Source organism: Ursus americanus, chromosome 14 (genome assembly GCF_024610735.1).
Source record: "Ursus americanus isolate L20-20 chromosome 14, mUrsAme1.1.p, whole genome shotgun sequence".
In the NCBI taxonomy this organism is placed as follows: Eukaryota; Metazoa; Chordata; class Mammalia; order Carnivora; family Ursidae; genus Ursus; species Ursus americanus.
Genome location: NC_142140.1, coordinates 70,325,799 through 70,346,750, shown reverse-complemented (window position 1 = coordinate 70,346,750; position 20,952 = coordinate 70,325,799). Strand labels below are relative to the sequence as shown.

The following is a 20,952-nucleotide window of genomic DNA, read 5'->3' as shown; positions in this document are numbered from 1 at the left end:
CCACTCTGGCTCACTGTTTGCAGCCAGCTTCCCCGCTCCAATGCCTGGGAGTTCTGCTGCACTCAGGCTCCCAGTCTTCCTGTGACCCCAAGGGTCCTGAGACCACAGTGTCCCCACTCGGGTCCCACCCCCCACTTGGGCACTGGAGCACCGTCCCTCAGCGGAGCAAAATTCTCAAAGTTCGATTTTGTGCTCCGCCACTCCAGCGCTTGCCTGGAGCCGGCCCCCCGCAGTCTTCCTGTGCGTCGCCTTGGAGTCACTTCTCTGCACGTCCTCCCTTGCAAAGTGGTCACTTTTCTGCTCATAGCGTTGCCACTCTTCTTTTCTTCAATCTGCGGTTGAGTTTGCCAGCGTTCAGCATGGTTTGCTAGCTGTCTAGCTGCATTCCTGGGACCAGACGGAATTAAGGTCTCCCGCTCCTGTGCCATCGTCCTCCCTCTTTTCTTCTCTGGGGACCCAATAAGGTGAGTGGCAAAACGGCTCTTGGTGACTTTCTTTGCTCTTCTGGTACAAAAATTGCTCAGTGTTTTTTGATGCCTTCTTCCCCTCCGCCTTCTCTCCCTCTCGTGTCCTGGACCTTCGATCCAAAGCATTGAATTTCTCACACTCACATTCATAGCACACTGATGTTGTTGTGTCTTACAGGGCCCCTCTCCCATTTTAGAGTGTTTCTCCCTCCATTTCACTATTCCCACCCTCTCTCTGGTTAATATATGTCTTTTCATTTGCATCTTTGAAAAGTGCATAGTGGTTTTATCTTTTTTGGTTGTACATATGTTTATATTTGCCTAATAGTATTATAGTTTAGATTTCTTTTATTTTCCCCCATAAGTTTTCACTTGGTACAGAGATTGGCAAACAGCCCACGGACCCAATACAGCCGCAGCTTTTTTGTGGAACTGAATTGGATTGGAACATGGCCACCCCTAATCATCTGCACATGGCCCGTGGCCCTTCCCTTGCTGCTACAGCAGAGTTGAGCAGTGGCAAGGGAGACCGTGTGGCCTGCAGCGTTGTTGAAAATATTTACTGTTTGGCCCTTTACGCAAAAAGTGTACTGCCCTCTATGACTTAGCACAATGTTTTGTTTTAAGTTGTAGTGAAATACACATAACAGAAAATTTACCATCTTCTCCATTCTTACGTGTATAGTTAAGGAACGTGAAACACACTCACGCTGCAGGGCCGCCATCACCACCGTTCATGTCCAGAACTTGCTCATCCCGCAAAACTGGGACTCTGTCCCCGTTAAAGAGAAACTCCCGTTCCCCCTCCTTCCATCCCCTGGCCATCACTGTTCCATCCTTCTGCGTCCTGTCTCCACGTTTGACTCCTCTAGATACCGCATGTAAGTGGAATCATGTACACTATTTGTCTTTTTGTGTCTTAGCTCAGTATCCTCAGGGTTCTTCCCTCTTGGAGCACCTGCCAGACTCTCCTTCCTTTTTAGGGCTGAATCATCCTCCCGTGTACGTCTGTATCGCGTTCTGCTTCTCCACTCCTCTGTTGGTGGACACGTGGGCGGCTTCTTCCCACGTGGGCTCTTGGGAACCGTGCTGCTGTGAACATGGGTGTGCAGACAGCACCTGGAGATCTTGCTTTCCGTTCTTTTTATGTGTGCTCAGAAGTGATATTCTGGATCGTATGATCCTTTTTTATTTTTCATTTTTCGAGGGACCACCACGCTTTCTTTCCGTCGAGGCTGCACCATTTCAGATTCCCACCAGCAGCGCACAAGGGTTACAATTTATCCACACCCTCACCAAGACATGTTCTTTTCTGTTTCTTATTTAAAGAAGCCATTCTGATGGGTGTGAGATATTGTCTTACTGTGGTTTTGATTTGCATTTTCCTAATAATGAGTGATGTTGAGCGTTCTTTATGTGCTTCTTGGCTTTGGAGAAATGTTCATTTAGTTCCTTCACTTGTTTTTTTTTTTTTTAAAGATTTTATTTATTTATTTGACAGAGATAGAGACAGCCAGCGAGAGAGGGAACACAAGCAGGGCGAGTGGGAGAGGAAGAAGCAGGCTCATAGCAGAGGAGCCTGATGTGGGGCTCGATCCCATAACGCTGGGATCACGCCCTGAGCCGAAGGCAGACGCTTAACCGCTGTGCCACCCAGGCGCCCCACCTTCACTCGTTTTTTAACTGGATTTTGTTGTAGTCCTTTGTATATTCTGGTTATTATGACATCCAGATATCCTTCTCAGATATATGATTTGCGAATATTTTCTCTTGTTCGTTGGGCTGCCAGATTCTGTTCTGTTGATCGTGTCCTTTGACGCACAGAAGTTTTAAATTTTGATGTAGTCAAAAGGATCTGTTTTCACATTAGTTGCCTGTGAGCAGTGTATTTTCAGATCTAACCCTATTGCCAAATACGCATCTGGTGTTCTGCTTTTAACTGTAATACACAGTGGTCATAGTTTGCTTCTCTAGCTTCCTAGGGACGATCTCCTTGCTGCCCCCAGTAGCCCACACCCACAGCCTGCCTCAGTGAACAGCCCACCTGTGTTCTCATGGAGCTCTATGAAAGCGTCTCTGCCATTTATGCCCAGGCGTGAAATGTGTGGGTGGGAGGGCATACACATACTTGGATTTCGCTAAGTATTGCCAGCCCTATTCCCACCATCTCAAACTCTGGTCTGGTTTGACATCTTTAAAATGCATTATTTTTCCGGACAACTGTGGTTACTCCCAGGCTCTGACCATTGGAGGAGGGAGGCATGTGAAGTAGAATTGGTGGTATCAGAGAGTGCTGCAAAGTAAACGCTGTTTTCTGTCTTCCCTGTGCCCCAGGTTGGACTTGGGACTGTTTCCAGGAGTGGGGCTCCTACATCCAGCTGGCTGTTCCCAGTATGTTCATGGTGTGCATCGAGTGGTGGACCTTTGAGATCGGCACCTTCCTCGCAGGTTGGTCAGCAGTTCCGTAGAAATCCAAAAACAGCCCGGTCACTCTTGTCTCCAGAGCTTTTCAAGAGACATAGGCCTTACTTCTCCTTCCTTCCCGTTGCGTCAGGCGCTCGTGGAAGTTTCAGCATAGGTTTAAATCCTTGTCCAACCCTAAGCTATTCAAGTTGAGTGGGGCTTTTAGCTCTGCCTCACTGCCCCTCACTTCCTAGATTCGGAAAGGGAGGCCGCAGTTGGGAGGTTTGTCACGGTCACAGAGAGGGAGAACAGAAAGCCCAGTCCAGGTCTCCTGACTCTCTCAGACCCTCTGCTTCCGCCGACCTTTGCTGGGCACCTGCGAGTTTTTAAGCCATTTACAAACACAGAGTGACTGATGTGGCTCTAGCAGCTATAATAATTTCGGTCATCGGTATTCACCGTAGCCATCTTATTGCTAGTAAAGGAGTAGAGGAAATAACAGAGACAGAGGTTGATAACGATGCTAGTACAGTTTCTGGGGACAGTTGAGTACTCCAGTAGTCCCACCACGTCTACACGGAATTCCACTGCGTTCCGTCCTTCCCCTCCCACATCACGACCCTACGTCTCCCCGAGGAGTGACCTGTAACTCTAGGAGCCTCGTTGTTTTCTCTTTAAACCTGATGTTTTGTTGCTTGGTGGGGCAGGGCCTTGTAGATTGAACCTAGCTGCCCTGGTTCTTGGAAACTTCCTGGGAGTGGACATCTGGGGCTCTCCTTAGCACAGGTCGTGAACTCTGCCACTCGGTCATGCTTCTGGGGGCACTCCTAGCTTCTTTAAAAAATTTTCTAATAATTTTATTTATTTATTTGAGAGAAAGAGCACGCACGAGTTGGGGGGAGGGGCAGAGGGAGAGAATCTCCAAGCAGACTCCCTGCTGAGTGCAGAGCCCACAGGGCTCGATGTCATGACCCATGAGATCACGATCTGAGCCGAAACCAAGAGGTGGACACTTAACCGACTGAGCCACCCAGACACCCCTTCACTTCTTTTCAATTAAGATATGTTCTAGTTGCCTAGGGAAATGTTTGCTTTAATCCACTTCTAAGATGTCTTTTGTATGTGTCTGTGCCAACATTTCAGGCCTGATCAGTGTGACAGAGCTTGGGGCCCAGGCCATCGTTTACGAACTGGCCTCTGCAGCCTACATGGTAAGAACCTTCAGGGTGAGACCCAGCACCTTCTCTGCGTAAACTGCCGGTCCGCTGTCACTCATTCATTCAGCCTGCCATGCCGTGCACCGGCAGAGAGGGGAGGCGGGCAGCAGGAGAGAGAGCACAGCATACTGGGGAGAGCGTGGGTTTTGGAGCCAGGCACCGGGCTTGAGTCCTGCCCTGCTGCTCCCCGGCTGTGCCACTATGGGCTCGTTACTTAACCCTTCTGGGCTTCAGTTTTCTCATACATGGAATGGGAAAACATAATACATATGTAGCAGGTGAAGACTGAATGGGATAGATAATGTGTTAAAGCACTTAGCACAAGGCCTGGCATGTGTATTCAACCAACATGGAGTTGGTGCCAGGAGATGATGGAGAGTGAGATGGAGACGGTCCCTGCCCACTCGTGGCCCGTGGTCTGGTGGGGAGACGGAGACAAACAGACGGAGACACGAGAGCATTACACACATACATGACCTGTGCCACAGAAGAGGCAAAAAAAGGTCTGAGGTGCATAAAAATAGAGATGGATACCTTTGTAGGGAGGGCAGTCAGAAGCGGTCCTTCTGAGTTCCTGGCTAAGCTGAGACGGGAAAGGGGAGAGGGACCAGCCTGGGAAGCCGGAGGCTGAGAGCTGACTGCAAAGCCTGAGCAAAGGTTCCACGATGGAAAAGAGCACTTGGCGTGTTCAGGGACCCGAAACGGGAACCCGGCTGAAGGGGTTAGTGAGGAAAGAAGGGTGTGACCTGTAGAAGCTGGCTTAGGGGAGAACAGGTGGTTGGGGAAGGTCTGGAAGGAGGCTGCTGGAATCATCTAGGTGAGCACGTGGGAGGCTGCTGGTGGACGGGGAGAAAAGTCGTGAGTTCGTTGTGTTGCAGGGCAGAGTTGAGAGGATATGACCAGGGCTTGGGTGTGGAAGCCAAGGCAATGAATAGGAAGCATCAAAAACAACCCCCGACTTTCTGGCTTGAATAACTGTGCCTTGTATCTCTCGATTCTTTTGGAATATTCCAAACGTGTACGAATACTCCCTTGTTTGTCGCTGTTTGGTATTTTTTTTAAAGATCAGCAAAGGCCATTTGGGTAATTGGGTTACGGGCCATTTTTGTTTCCATGTATTTTTCTTTTTTTAGTCTCAAAAATGAACACAAGGTTTTCTTAGTGGGGATTGATGACGTTGTTTGGGAATAAAAACAGAGAGTGTCTAGGAGCAAACCCCAAGATGTAGAAATCAGGGACAGGGCAACTCAGCCGAAAGGGAGGACAGGCCAGCGTGGAATGAAGACAGTCAGGAGAACATGTGGTGCAGGAAGCCGGCGACGAAGAACGACTCACAGAAGGAATGACAGCTGGGTGGAGGGTTACTGGGGGGCTCGCATAAGGTGAGGGTGGAAAGCGTCCCTTAGATTTACGGTCATCAGAGACCTTAGATGGGAAGCGAGAGCCACGGCGAAGGAACGGAGGCTGCTGAGGTAGACAGTTGTGTCTGGAGGTTTGGTAGTGGGTCGTGGGAAGTCATCGATCAAGGGCGGGTTTTGGTGTTGCTTCTGTGCGCGGGTGGGGCCGCTAGAGCTTGCGTATAGCTGTGTGGTCAACAGTAACTATCTTCTACATCTGTCGCCTTCACGTGAATCTTCTGTTTTCCTACCTGCTCTGCCGTAGCCTTCCTTTGTTTTATTTTTATTTTTAATTGTGCCAAAACCCACATAACATAAAATTTGCCATCATTTTTTTAAAGTTTTTTTATTTGTCACCATACAGTACATCCCTGGTTTCTGATGTAAAGTTTCATGATTCATTATTTGCGTATAACACCCCGTGCTCCATGCAATACGTACCCTCCTTAATACCCATCACCGGTCTATCCCATTCCCCCACCCCCTCCCCTCTGAGGCCCTCAGTTTGTTTCCCAGAGTCCACAGTCTCTCATGGTTCATTCCCCCTTCTCTTTACCCCCCCCTTCATTATTCCCTTCCTTCTCCTACCGATCTTCCTGCTATTTCTTATGTTCCATAAATGAATGAAACCATATGATAATTGTCCTTCTCTGCTTGACTTATTTCACTTAGCATTATCTCCTCCAGTCCCGTCCATGTTGTAGCAAATGTTGAGAAATCGTTCTTTTTGATGGCTAAGTAATATTCCATTGTATATATGGACCACATCTTCTTAATCCAGTCGTCTGTTGAAGGGCATCTCGGCTCCTTCCACAATTTAGCTATTGTGGACAATGCTGCCATGAACATTGGGGTGCATAAGGCCCTTCTCTTTACTACGTCTGTATCTTTTGGGTAAATACCCAGTAGTGCAATTGCTGGGTCATAGGGTAGCTCAACTTTCAACTTTTTAAGGGACCTCCACACTGTTTTCCAGAGTGGCTGTACCAATTTGCATTCCCACCAGCAATATAAGAGGGATCCCCTTTCTCCACTTCCTCTCCAATTAATTTATTTGAGACAGAGTGCACGCACACGTGTGCAAGAGAGCACGAACGGGCTGGGCGTGCAGAGGGAGAAGCAGGCTCCCCGCTGAGCAGGGAGCCCAATGCGGGGCTTGATCCCAGGACTCTGATCATGACCTGAGCCGAAGGCAGACGCTTAACTGACCGAGCCACCCAGGCGCCCCCAAATTTACCATCTTAACCATTATAACTGCGATTTAGTTGTGTTAACATTTTTGTGCAGCCAAGCTCCAGAACCTTTTCATCCCATAAGACTCCGAACTCGACCCATTCCAGTTACCCACTCCCCCTGCCCTCAGCCTCTGGCAACCACTATTCCACTTTCTGTTTCTTGTCACAGGCTTTCCTTTGTTAGAGGCAGTAGGGCAATAATTCTTCATTATTCCTGTGGAAAAAAGCAAGTCCCCACAAGGGCGAGCTTACAATCAAAATTACAAAATACAAAGAAATAACCCATCATGAGCAAGAATTCGAACAGATACGACAAACAGAAAAATTAGAGTTCAGAGCTTGAGATGGTGAAGTAATAATCGGGGAATTGGAAAGTGTTATATTTAAAGTCATTAAACATAAAAGAAGGAGCTGAAACCAAAAGAACAATATTTGGAAAAGCACCAGGTAGGATTTTTAAAATTACAAATTATAGCCATATAGGTGTAATACTTGATAGGATAAACAGATTTAGGCTGGAAAATGAGATGATGGACTTGAAGACCGATTGATGGAAATTCCAGAATAAAACAAAGACATGTAAATAGATGGAATTAGATACAGAGACCAATCCGTGCACGTGTGATCAGGTGATTTTTAACAAAGATGCCAAGACCATTCAGTGGGGGAAAGGACAGTCTTTTCAGTAATGGGTATTGGAAAACTGGATATCCACATGCAAAAGAATGAAGTTGCACTCTTACCTCACACCATATACAGAAATTAACTCGAAGTGGATCAAAGTCCTAAATGTAAGCCTTAAACAATAAAACTTTCAGAAGAAGACCTAAGGCAGAAGCTTCATAACAGTGGATTTGGCAATGATTTCTTATATATAACACCAAAGGCACAGACAGCAAAAGAAAAAACAGACAAGCTGGACTTCATGAAAATTGAAAAACCATGTGCATCCCCAAAAAATATCCACAGAGTAAAAAGGCAACCCACAGAATGGGAGAAAATATTCACAAGTCCTATGGGATAAGGGATTAACATAGAACATAGACAGAACTCCTAAAACTCAGTAACAGACAAACAGCCGGATTAAAAAGTGGGCAAAGGACTTGAATAGATATTTCTCCAAGGAGGAATGTACAATAAGCACAGGAAAAGACGCCCAACATCACTGATCATTAGGAAATATTTACCAAAAAACTACATTGGGATACCATCTCATACCCACTAGGATGGCTACTATTAAAAAAAAAACAAAACTAACAGGTGTTGGTGAGGGTACAGAAAAATGGGGACCCTTGTGCACCATTGGTGGGAATGTAAAATGGTGTACCCACTATGGAAAGAAAGTATGGAGGTTCCTCAAAAAATTGAAAGTATCATATGATCCAGCAATGTCACTTTGGGTCACACATAAAAAAAACTGAAAGCAAGATCTCCAGGAGCTGTCTGCACACCCATGTTCACAGCAGCACGGTTCCCAAGAGCCAAAAGGAAGAAGCCGCCCACGTGTCCGCCGACAGAAGAGCGGAGAAGCAGAACGCGCTACAGACATACACGGGAGGATGATTCAGCCCTAAACAGGAAGGAGAGTCTGGCAGGTGCTCCAAGAGGGAAGAACCCTGAGGGCACTGTGCTAAAAGGACAAATACAGGCGCACCTTGAAGATACTGCAGGCGTGGTTCCAGACCCCATCACAAAGTGACGGTCGCAATAAAGCGAAGGAACGGTATGTTCAAAAGTCATGTTTATACTGTAGGCTGTTAAGTGTGTAATGGCACATGCCTAAAAAAATATACATACCCTAATTAAGAGCTCATCGCTGAAGGATACTAACCATCCTCTGAGCTTTCGGCAAGTTGTTGTCTTTTTGCTGATGGAGCGTCCTGTCTTGACGCGGATGGCTGCTGACTGCTGAGCGTGGTGGCTGCTGGAGGTTGGGGTGGCCGTGGCAATTTTTATTTTAGTTTTTTTGAAGATTGTATTTATTTGACAGAGCGAGAGAGCACAAGCAGGGGGAACAGGAGGAACAGTAGAGGGAGAGGGAGAAGCAGGCTCCCCACCGAGCAGGGAACCCAATGCGGGGCTCGACCCCAGGACCCCGAGATCATGACCCGAGCCGAAGGCAGGCACTCAACCATCTGAGCCACCCAGGTGCCCCCGTGGCAATTTTTAGAAAACAAGACAATGAAGTTTGCTGCGTTGATTGACTCTTCCTTTCACAACGATTTCTCTGGCACTGGATGCTGTTTGAGAGCATTTTATCCACCGTAGAAGTTCTTTCCAAATTGGAGTCGGTCCTCTCAAACCCTGCCTCTGCTTCACCAACTAAGTTCATGTGATATTCTAAATCCTTTGTTGTCATTTCAACAGTCTCCCCAGCATCTTCCCCAGGAGTAGATTTTGTCTCAGGAAACCACGTTCTTGGCTCATCCGTGAGAAGCAGCTCCTCGTCCATTCAAGTTTTAGCATGAGATTGCAGCCGTTCAGTCCCAGGTTCAGGGTCCGCTTCCAGTTCTCTTGCTGTTTCCACCACATCTTCAGCGACTTCCTCCACTGAAGTCTCGAACCCCCCGAAGTCATCCATAGGGTAGGAATCAACTTCTTCCAGACTCCTGTTCATGTTGATATTTTGTCTCTTCCCATGAATGATGAATGTTCTTAATGGCATCTAGAATGGTGAATCCTTTCCAGAAGGTTTTCTTTTTTTTTTTTTTTTAAGATTTTTTTTTTTTGAGAGAGAGTACGGAGAGAGAGGAGGGTCAAAGGGAGAGGGAGAAGCAGACAGTCCGCTGAGTGGGGAGCCTGACGTGGGGCTTGATCCCGGGACCCCAAGATCATGACCTGAGCCAAAGGCAGATGCTTAACCGACTGAGCCACCAAGGTGCCCCTTTCCAGAATTTCCAATTTACTTTGCCCACATCCATGAAGAATAACGGTCTATAGCAGCAATAGCCTTTTAAAATGTATTTCTTAAAGAGTAAGCCTTGAAAGTTAAAATTAACTCGTCGATCCATGGGCTGCGGAGTTGATGCTGTGTTAACAGGCCCCAAAAGAATGTTAATCTCACTGTCCGTCTCCGTCGGAGCTCTTCAGTGACCAGATGCATCGTCAACGCACAGCAATATTTTGAAAAGAACCTTTTTTTCTGAGCAGCAGGTCTCAACAGTGGGGTTAAAATAGTCAGTAAACTATATTGTAAACAGATGTGCCGTCATCCAGGCTTTGTTGTTCTGCTGATAGAGCACAGGGAAACAGATTTAGCATAATTCTTAAGGCCCCTAGGATTTCGAAACTGGTAAATGAGCATTGGTTTCCACTTAGTCACCAGCTGCACGAGCCCCTAGCAAGAGAGTCACTCTGACCGCTGAAGCCTCGAAGCCAGACACTGGCTTCTGGGGAGCTATGGAAGTCCTACACGGCATCTTCTAATAAGGCCATTTCACGTACGCTGGAAATCCGTTGTTGAGAGTAGCCGCCCTCATTGATGATCTGAGCTCGATCTTCCGGAGAACTTGCTGCAGCTTCTACGTCGGCCCTTGCCGCTTCGCCCTGCACATTTGTGTTACAGAGACGGCTTCTTTCCTTAACCCTCGTGAACCAACCTCTGCTGACTTCAGACTTTTCTCCCGCAGCTTCCTCACCTCTCAGCCGTCACAGAATTGAAGAGCATCGGGGCCTTGCTCTGGGTGAGGCTTTGGCTCAAGGGAATGTTGGGGCTTGTTCGACCTTCTGTCCAGGCCGCTAACCCTTTCTCCACGTCAGAGCCTGCTTTGTTACCATTCGTGTGTTCACTGGAGTGGCACCTCTCATGTCCTTCAAGAGCTCTTCCTCTGCGTTCCCAGCTGGGCTCACTCTTTGGTGCCAGAGGCCCAGCACTCAGCCTGGCTCAGCTTCTGAGACGCCGTCCTCACCAAGTTCAGTCCTTTCTAGCCTTGGATATAAACTGACAGATATGTGACTCTTCCTTTCTCTTGAACACTTAACAGGCCACCGTGGGGTTATTACTTGGCCTAATTTTAATATTGTTGTGTGTCAGGGAAGAGGGAGGCCTGAGGAGAGGGGGAGAGACGGGGGACCGTCTGGTTGTGGAGTAGTCAGAACACACGCGTTTCTCAGGTTTGCCGTCCTAAATGGATGCCGTTTGTGGCGCCCCAAAACAGTGTCGATAGTAACGTCAAAGATCACTGACCACAGATCATCATCATAAGTATAATAATAATAATGAAAAAGTTTGAAATATTGCAAGAATGACCCAAACGTGGTGCAGAGACATGAAGGAATGGTGCCGAGAGACTTGCTTGATGCAGGATCGCCACGGATGTTTATTTGTAAAAATCGTAGTATCTGCAAAGCGCACTGAAGCGAAACACGGTAAAACGAGGTATGCGTGTATGGTGCGATTCCACTTCTACGAGGTCCTTAGAGTCGTGAGAATCACAGAGACAGAGTACAATGGTGGTTGCCAGGGGTTCGGAGCGGGGTGTGGGGAGTTGTTTCTTGCTCGTTTATTCAGTTTCCCAAGATGAAGAAAGTTCTGGAAATGGATGGTGGTGCTGGTTGCACAACATTATGAATCTATTTAATACCATTAAACTGTATTTGAAAGTGATCCTAGGGCTAAAAAGCATATAATAATTACTGGAGTAATAAGGGGAAAATGCTTAAGATGGTACATTTTATTTTATGTGTATTTAACCACCGTAAATTAAAATGGGGAAAAGTAGCGATGGAATGTATGAAAGATAGAGGTCCTCATGTGCATTCAGTAGGAATTGCACAGAGTAACTGACTGGGAGGGGTGCAATATCCAGAGACATTTAATAAGAGAGGTAGACGCCTGAAGTAAGACGTGAATCTCAGTATTCAAAAATCATAATGCACATTGTATTGGAGAATCTAGCCCGGGCGATTTTGAGGCAAGAAAAGAAAATACAAGGCATCCAGATTGGAAAGGAAGACGTGAAACTAGCTGTATTTGCAGATGACGTGATTTTATCTATAGAAAACCCTAAGCAGTACACACACACACACACACTCTGAAACCACTACAGCTAATAAACGAGTTGTGAAAAGTTGCAGGCTGCAACATCAGTACACAGAAATCAGTTGTATTTCCATAACACTAGCAGTGCACAATCTGAAAATGAAATTAAGAAACCAGTTCCATTCGCCCCGCCATCAAAAAGAATCATTAGTAGTAAATTCAGCCAAAGAAGGGTGAAATTTGTACGCTGACAACTACAAAGCGTTGTTGAAGAAATGAAAGAAAATACCTAAGTCAATGAAAAGATTTCCCATGTTCATGGATTAGAACACTCAGTATTGTCCGTTAGCAGCACCCTCCCCCCCCAGAGCGATCTACAGGTGCTTGCAATCTCTACCAAAGTTTGACCTGGCCGTTCTTACAGATTGCTCAAGCCAATCCTAAAATTCATATGGGGATGCAGGGGACCCCAAATAGAACAGGGTGGACACCCAACGGAGTGGGATGACTCACCCGTCCACAACAATAAAAACCCGAGGACTGTGAAATGATACCATCAGAGTGTTTGGAGGACAATGCTGGTCCTTTCACAGCTAAGCTAGGGCCCAAGCGGGAGAACAGATTAAAACACAGAGAGACATCACTGATCACAGACTGTCGCTGAAAGGAGCAGTGGCGTCAAAACCGCAGTGAGCAAAGACATGGACAAATGTGGTTAACTCTAAACTATCAGTGACTGTGAACAAACCATGCGACCCATTTGCACGATTTGCACAGTACAAAATTAGGTAGAAATAAAAAATAGTCCTAGGAGGTGAGATCGGGAGAGGGTTTTCTTAGTTAAAACAATCTAGGCATCAGGGAAGAGGGTGGGGGATAGTTGGTTAACTTAAAATTTTGAAGTCCGTATGCATGTTGACATTTTAAGAGGACGAACCGAGAGGGAGGAAATAGAACGTATTTCGAAGCCAGTAGCCTGCCCGGATAAAAAAGGAAGTTAAGGGGCGCCTGGGTGGCACAGCGGTTAAGCGCCTGCCTTCGGCTCAGGGCGTGATCCCGGCGTTATGGGATCGAGCCCCACATCAGGCTCTTCCGCTATGAGCCTGCTTCTTCCTCTCCCGCTCCCCTTGCTTGTGTTCCCTCTCTCGCTGGCTGTCTCTATCTCTGTCAAATAAATAAATAAAATCTTTAAAAAAAAAAAAAAAAAAAAAGGAAGTTAAGAAAACATGATCAGTCCAATACAAAGCAGTGAAAATAATGAAGATAAAGAAGCGGAAAAGAAAACATTGTCATTCATACAGAATAAGGTGATAGAATTAAATCCAAATACAGTTGACCCTTGAACAACACAGGTTATAATGGCTTGGGTCCATTTTTATGTGGAGTTTTTCCAGTAAAGTACTGAAGTGCGTTTTCTCTTCCTTATGATCTTCTTAATGACCTTTTTTCCCAGCTTGCTTTATTGTAAAAAGACAGTACATAATACATAAGGCATAAAATATGTGTTAATTGGCAGTTTATGTTATCGGTAGGGCTTGTGGTTAAGTAGGGGAGCAGTTCCGTTTTGGGGGAATAAAAGGGTAATTTTTCCCCACTGGTATGCTCCTTTTTTTTTTCCCCACTTATCACCTTCACGTAAGCATTTTTCATTTTTTAAAGGCTTTTCCGAAAAACAGTTAAAAATTCAGTTGGCCTCGGTGTGATCAGAGCCTTCAGATAGCCCCGTTCACTTCACTGCTTCACCGCGACTGGACTTGGCCTTGGTCTGCAGTCTCTCACGATCACCAGTATTGGTTCAGCAAATATCTTCTACCGCATAGAATTTTATCTTTGAGAATATAGTGTCAAATGAAGAAAATTTTGTTAGAAATGAGTATTCCCCCCCAAAAATCTTTGTGAATTGAACACATGAGAAATGGGTACAGTACTTCAATTTTAGTATCATTAGTGAGGTTGACTGTCTTTATGTTTTAAGTAGTTTTCTTTGAATTATCTGTTTATATCCTTTGCCTGTTCATGAGTTTGGGCTCTAGTGAGGTTCTTTTTCTTCTCAATTTGTGTGAACTCTTTGTACTCAAACATTATTTTATTTATTTTAAAGATTTATTTATTTTAGAGAGCAAGTGAGTGAGCGTGAGCAGACCGGGGGGGAGAGGGCAGAGGGAGAGAGGGTCTCAAGCAAACTCCCCACTGAGCGTGGAGCCTGACACAGGACTCCATCTCGGGACACTGAGATCGCGACCTGAGCTGAAATCAAGCCAGCCAGGCGCCCCTATACTAGAAAGTTGTTTTGTATCAGTTGTATTTGTGGCAAATTCTCCTCACTGCCTTCCTTTCAGTTTTCACGTATCCTTAAAAATGTTTTATTATAAAAGCAATTCATACCAAACAGCATGTAATATGCTCGCGTAGTTCAGGGGGTTACAAGCAGAATAGATGTGCTTCCTCCTTTTGAGGCCGGTTCCGCAGAGCTGGCCACTTTGGAACCATTTCTGGTTTTAGTTCTGCTGATTGACCCTCCAGCTTTATTCCTACGTTTCTTACGACCTCTGACTCTCTGTTAGGGAGGATGAAGATTACCACTCACTTCCCACAACCTCTCCCTTTACCTTGACGTGCTGGTTATTTCTCCTTCTCTTAGTGGTTACTGTTGTGACCCGAAATAATCAAAGTAGACCTCTCTTCCCTGCTCCATCAACTTCACAGACAAGGCAACTTAACCTCCAAGATGAGGAACATTGTGTCCTTAGATTTCTTTACATCTCTCTTCCCAGTTGCCTCCCAGATCCCATAACGTATTAACAACAGCCACATGCCACGGGCCAGGCACTACCCTAAACATTTTTTTTTAAAGATTTTATTTATTTATTCGACAGAGATAGAGACGCCAGCGAGAGAGGGAACACAAGCAGGGGGAGTAGGAGAGGAAGAAGCAGGCTCATAGCAGAGGAGCCAGATGTGGGGCTCGATCCCATAACGCTGGGATCACGCCCTGAGCCAAAGGCAGACACTCAACCGCTGTGCCACCCAGGCGCCCCTACCCTAAACACTTTACAAAGAGTAACTGCTAGAATCCCATGTGAGGTATTTCCTGCTATTTCCCACCCATCTACCAACAGAGAAACTGGGACCCAGAGAAGGGAATTCGTCCAAGGTCAAGGAAGACACTGGCTCAGACCTGATCCCAGAGGCCTCCCTTCAGAGTTCTGGTTCTTAATCATGGTGTCGTGCTGCGTCTCAGCTGTCCTTGTCTTTGTTGCGTAAAGATTATAACCTTTGAATTGTGTTCTGTTAGGATTGTCATGTCTTTCATGTTTTAGAGCTTGTCCGAAAATCTGGAAACCAGTAAGTAACACTTAGGATATTAGGATTTTTGGGGTAAATACCCAGTAGTGCAATGGCTGGATCATAGGGTAGCTCTAATTTTAACTTTTTAAGGGACCTCCACACTGTTTTCCAAAGTGGCTGTACCAACCTGCATTCCGACCAACAGTGTAAGACTCATTGATGGAACGTAAGAAATAGCAGGAAGATCGGTAGGAGAAGAAAAGGAAGAAGAAGGGGGGGGGGTAAACAGAAGGGGGAATGAACCATGAGAGACTGTGGACTCTGGGAAACAAACTGAGGGCTTCAGAGGGGAGGGGGTGGGGGAATGGGATAGACCGGTGATGGGTAGTAAGGAGGGCACGTATTGCATGGTGCACTTGGTGTTATATGCAAATAATGAATCATGGAACAATGCATCAGAAACCAGGGATGTACTGTATGGTGACTAACATAATATAATAAACATTAAAAAAAAGAAATTAAGCAACATAAAAAAATAGGATATTAGGATTTTTTGTATAGAATTATGTGCAGGCCCAAGTGATGGTCTGCATCAGATGGGAGGGAAATACCCCAGTAGACACCGAAACTCCCACTGGAAGAGACTTTAATGAGTAAAAGGTGATGTGTATTATTTTTTCTTGCTTTCATCAGTTTATCAGAATCATATATTTTCGTTTGCTTCATACTTAGCCTGTGACTTTTCTATTCAGGCTTTTTTTTTTTTTAAGTTTTGAAGGCCTTTTTCATAGGGTTTATTTATTTTTTATTGACAGAGCAGTGTGTACCCTCACCCTTCTAGTAAGGTCACGCGGTGCTCGGCCGGACCGTTCGGTATGATTCCCTTTTCTTCTTGAAGAGTTTCGGGCTCTGTGACTCCCTGCCTTAATTTGCATCCCTGAGCTCTCGACTTCTTCCTGGGGTGTCCCACAGCTGTCACACCACAATTAATTCTCACTGTCCTCATGTCTCCAGTTTCTTGGATCTCATTTCTTCTATTTTATTAAATTCTTCAAAAAAATATTTGGATTCTTGGGGCATCTGAGTGGTTCAGTCGGTTAAGCATCCAGCTCTTGATTTCAGCTGAGGTCACGATCTCAGGGTTGTGAGTTCAAACCCCACACTGGGCTCCATGCTGAGTTTAGAGCCTACTTAAGATTCTCCCTCTCCCTCTCCCACTGCCCTTCCCCACCCTCTTAAATTTGGATTATTTAGTCAAAGAACTTTTCCCTAAGATTATATGGAAGGTAAGCTGTGAGCCACGCACATTTGAAAGAGCCTTTATTTTCCCCATAGACTTGTTCGGTAACTTGGCAGAATATAGACTTGTAGGTTCAAAGCAATCTTCCCTCAGAGTTTTTAAGGCATTACTGTACGTTTGTCTGGCATTGAGTTACTCATGTGAAGTCCAATCTTAATCTAGTTCTTATTCCTTTGTGACAGCATGGTTTTTCTCTTTGAAAGTTCTAGCATTTCTTTCTTTGTCCATGTAGTTGTGAGATTTCTCAGGTGTGTTTTTCGGTGAAGGTCCTCCTTTGCTTACCCTGCTTATGAGCGCTTGGTATGCCCTTTCCAACTGAAGACTTTTGTTTTCCTCAACTCTGAGAAGTTTTTGAAAATATTACTCTTTCTCCCTTTTTTGTACCTTTTTCATATTCTTTTTAATTTCCTGGTAGGTGGAGGTTGACCTCCAGTCCTGAACTTGTGGTTTTTTTTTTTTTTTTTGATCCATTAAAAAAAAAAATCTGTGTCTTTTTGCTGTTAAATCTTTTCATTTTTGTTTTTCATTGCCAAGAACCTTGCTTTTTCTCTTACAGTCCCTTCTTTATGGGAACCTTGTCTTGTTTTATGCTGCATTATCTGTTAAATATTGTAGGGCACTAAGTCGAACCTTCAAATGTTCTCTTCCGTGCTTTTGGTCACGTCACTGTTCCCTCTGAGCTCAGTTGGTCTTTTATTTATCTTGGTCTCTTTGGGGGATATGTTCTTTGGTTTTCCTCAAACATCTGGTGATCTTTATTAGTTCCTTTGTACTTATGAAAGAATGAATACATTGATTTATAAAATAAATGGCATGGCTTTTCTGACCTTGTTATTTGGGAATTTTTCTCCAACAGACCTTGCCCCGGAATGGGAAAGACCAGTAGGGAGCCATGTACAAAGGTGGTATCTATCAGGGGACATCTTCCTTTTAGGGTTTGTGGGCGAGGAACGGGGAGCAGGCAGTCTGACCTCCTCCACCGCAGCTCCACCCCACGTCCCCTGTCCCACTGTCCCCAAGACAAAACGAGAAGGGCTTGGTTCTGAGGTGCTCACACCACACAGGGAGCTCCCCCACTTGGCTTTTCTGTTTTAGCCTTGTCTCTCCGTGTGCGGTGAGGCTGGGAGGGAGGTCCAGGTAGGCAGTGGCGGCGGCCGGGCTGTTTGTAGTGGGTCTCCCTGAGCAGTGCTCACCACTGGCTCGCTGATGGACTCGAAGTTTCAAGCCTCCTCAGGCTCCACTGCGAAGAACGAGCAGGATGTCGCCTCTGCCTGTCTGTATTCTGGACTGCAGTTTCCTGTGGTTCTGCCCCAGGATTATGACATCTGCTCTCCCTCTTCCAGAAGCCAGTCTGCTCTCTTACTCTCAGTGATGTGAATGGACGTCTTTTCCACTAAGCATCTTTACTGCTATTTTAATGGTATTTGGGAGGGAAGAGAGTTAAGCATGTGAGCCAAGCACTCATCTTGAACCAGAGGACATTAGGTATGCTCTGGGCATGCAAGTCTTATAATGTTTTATATAGTCAAATACATTGTTTTGCAAGTTCATAATTGAATATATGTGTTTTGTTTTATTTTATTTTATTTTATTTTATTTTATTTTATTTTATTTTATTTTATTTTATTTTATTTTATTTTATTTTATTTTTTACTGACTCGGGCTAGTTCTCAAAGCAGTGAGAAGTTACAGGTTGTTGGGAGGATGCTGTTTCTGGTAGGAATGAGAAGTTCAATCCGATGTATCCATCATCAGCAGACATGACAGCTAAAACCAGAGTTTTCTGTACGACCATGTTACCCGTACAGCTCCTGAGGGTGACACTGTATTACAGAGTAATGACAGGATGTCAAAAGGATGACCCTGAAGGTTGAATAATGGTCTATTCAAGAAGCAAGGAAGCCTGTAGCTTCAGATTTCCGTAATGAATGACGGAAAGTAAAATTTTGGTATTTTGCAGGGACATAAGTCAGTGTCGCGGATAATTAGCTGTAGGGATGTTGGGCGTGATGGAGTTATGGAGTCCGGTTCCATCAGTGTCGATGGACTTCCTGCGCTGTGCCAGGCTTTGTTCTAAGTGCTTTTTCACAGGGTTCCTTTAATTTGTACAAGTTATGTATATATTCGTAATACATGAAATCTTCTCTTGTAGAATGTAGCTAGATTGAATTAAGTCTTGACGGTGTGTGTTTAGTCAGTAAAGGAGATGCTTTGCCCTCAAAGCATTAAGGGATTCTGCCCTGAAGGATCTGGTACAGGGAGCAGTCAGGCAGCCACTAGGTTTCTTCGGCAAGGAAGACATTGGGTGTCCGTGAGAATGGGCAATTTGATTGTGTGCTCCTGGCTCCGATGTAATCCAGTTCTCGAACACAGATTACTCTGTCTCTAGGGTTCCGTGCCCTTGGACTCTGGGGCACTCATATCCCCACTCTCAGGCCCTCTGACTTCTTCTGATCTGTGATCGTTCATTCTCAGGTGCCCCTAGGCTTTGGTGTGGCAGCCAGTGTCCGCGTGGGCAATGCCCTGGGGGCAGGGAATGCTGAGCAGGCCCGGCACTCCAGCATCACTGTTCTCCTGTGTGCGGGTGAGTTCAAGCACTTCCCCTCTCCGGCGCCCACCCTGAGCGTTGTCAAGTTAAAATACACACATCAGAATTTCTCTAGGGAATTGACTTACCTATATAAACACAACTGAAATATTCCTTAAGCTCTTTGCAGTTTACTCCATTAAATAAAACTTCTTGCTATGATTTTCTGTCATTAGGTACCAATGACATAATGTTACACTTGCTACCACTGAAAAATTTTCTAGTTGTTATCATCTGCAGGCTTATTTTCTTTTTTCTTTTTTTTTAAAGATTTTATTTATTTGACAGAGACAGCCAGCGAGAGAGGGAACACAGGCAGGGGGAGTGGGAGAGGGAGAAGCAGGCTCCCAGCGGAGGAGCCTGATGTGGGGCTCGATCCCATCACGCCGGGATCACGCCCTGAGCCGAAGGCAGACACTTAACGGCTGCGCCACTCAGGCGCCCCTGCAGGCTTATTTTCTGACCAAAGTCTGGGTGACTGCTTCTCCACGTTCCCGGAGCCCTGCCTCCTCTAGCACCTTTAATGTGGGGGAACCTGAGCAGTTAGAGAAGATTCTGGTTGTGTTGACATCTTACTGACATCTGTCCTGTGAATCTGCCTTAGAAAAAGGAGTCTGAGTCATCTGATCATCTTTGCTGTCTTCATAGACGGGAAGAAGAAACACTTAAAATTATCACATTTCCTAAATCATTGACACAAATATCCCCTGGGGATCCAGCACTAGGGTTTATGACACCCGGAGAATTTTCATTTCCGGTTGCTTCTTCTGGATTTTCCAGGTGTTTGTGCACTCGTAGTGGGCGTTTTACTTGCAGCCTTGAAGGATGTGGTTGCCTACATATTTACCAGTGACAGGTACGTACGTACTCCTCTTCTTGAAAAATGTTTTCTGTTTTATGCTTTTTTTTTTCCCTCACTGTATTTTTCTGGTTCTGAGAGGTGAGTACTATTTTCCAGTGTCTCCAGGAATGAGAACCAGCGTACTAAACTCGAATGAATTTGGATGAAGGAAGCCCCTGGTAACCACCCCCATTCCTCCAATACCCAGTTTCTTTATTTATCAAACCTGAGTGGGGTTTCTCTTGTGCTCAATGCTGGTTTTGCTCAGAGAGACACAGAGAAGGCACATGGGATGTCTGCATCCCCAGAATGGCACCGCCCAGTGCGGAGCACACGGACACCATGCAGGCCTGAATCAAGAGGCAGAATTTGTATAGATCACTCACTCAATCTTAGGTTGAATTTTACTGTATTTTCTGTAATTATATATTTGCACAATTATTTCGATATAGTGACATGTGTTTTGAATAAACCAGATCCTCTTTATGAAAAATCTTCAGTAATTTGCACTGGTTGCCTCAGATTACTCCTCTGAAGAAATTCATTTTTATTACTTTCAAGTTGGTTTGTTTGTTTGTTTGTTTTTGCTCTTTTATTTTCATCTGACCTCACAGGTTTTAGACAAATACTTAAACATATTCTTTTTTTTTTTTAAAGATTGTATTTATTTGAGAGAGAGAAATCACAAGTGGGGGTGAGGGGCAGAGGGAGAGGGACAAGCAGACTTCCCACTGAGCTGGGAACCCGATGCGGGGCTCGATCCCAGGACCTGAGATCATGACCTGAGCCGAAGGCAGACGCTTAACTGATTGAGCCACCCAGGCACCCCAAAATATTCTTTTTTTTTTTTTAAAGATTTTATTTATTTATTTGACAGAGAGAGACAGCCAGCCAGAGAGGGAACACAAGCAGGGGGAGTGGGAGAGGAAGAAGCAGGCTCCCAGCAGAGGAGCCTGATGTGGGGCTCGATCCCGTAACGCCGGGATCACGCCCTGAGCCGAAGGCAGACGCCTAACCGCTGTGCCACCCAGGCGCCCCTGCCCCAAAATATTCTTATAAAATCTTAGGACTGAGGAGATGGTCAGATGGAATAATAGGGACTGGATTTACTCTCCTGCTTTAAGTAACAAAAAAACTGGGCAAAATCTATACATTTCCAAATGGTTTTCAGATATTGGACAACAGGCAGCACAGAATAGTAATTCCTGAGAGAAGAAACAAAGAGAACCCTGTGAT

General features: G+C 45.4%; 1 protein-coding gene across 9 annotated transcripts in view; it reads left to right on the top strand.

Annotated features, from left to right (window-relative positions):
- The window catches only part of LOC123779747 (multidrug and toxin extrusion protein 2-like), a 68,704-nt gene that overhangs the window by 28,441 nt on the left and 19,311 nt on the right, over positions 1 to 20,952 (top strand). For all 9 annotated transcript variants that reach the window (XM_087867673.1, XM_045778233.2, XM_087867672.1 and 6 more), the window contains 4 exons: positions 2,802 to 2,915; positions 4,014 to 4,081; positions 18,764 to 18,872; positions 19,656 to 19,731. In XM_087867673.1, the coding sequence (XP_087723799.1) occupies positions 2,802 to 2,915; positions 4,014 to 4,081; positions 18,764 to 18,872; positions 19,656 to 19,731 (367 nt within the window). The remainder of the gene's footprint in view (positions 1 to 2,801; positions 2,916 to 4,013; positions 4,082 to 18,763; positions 18,873 to 19,655; positions 19,732 to 20,952) is intronic.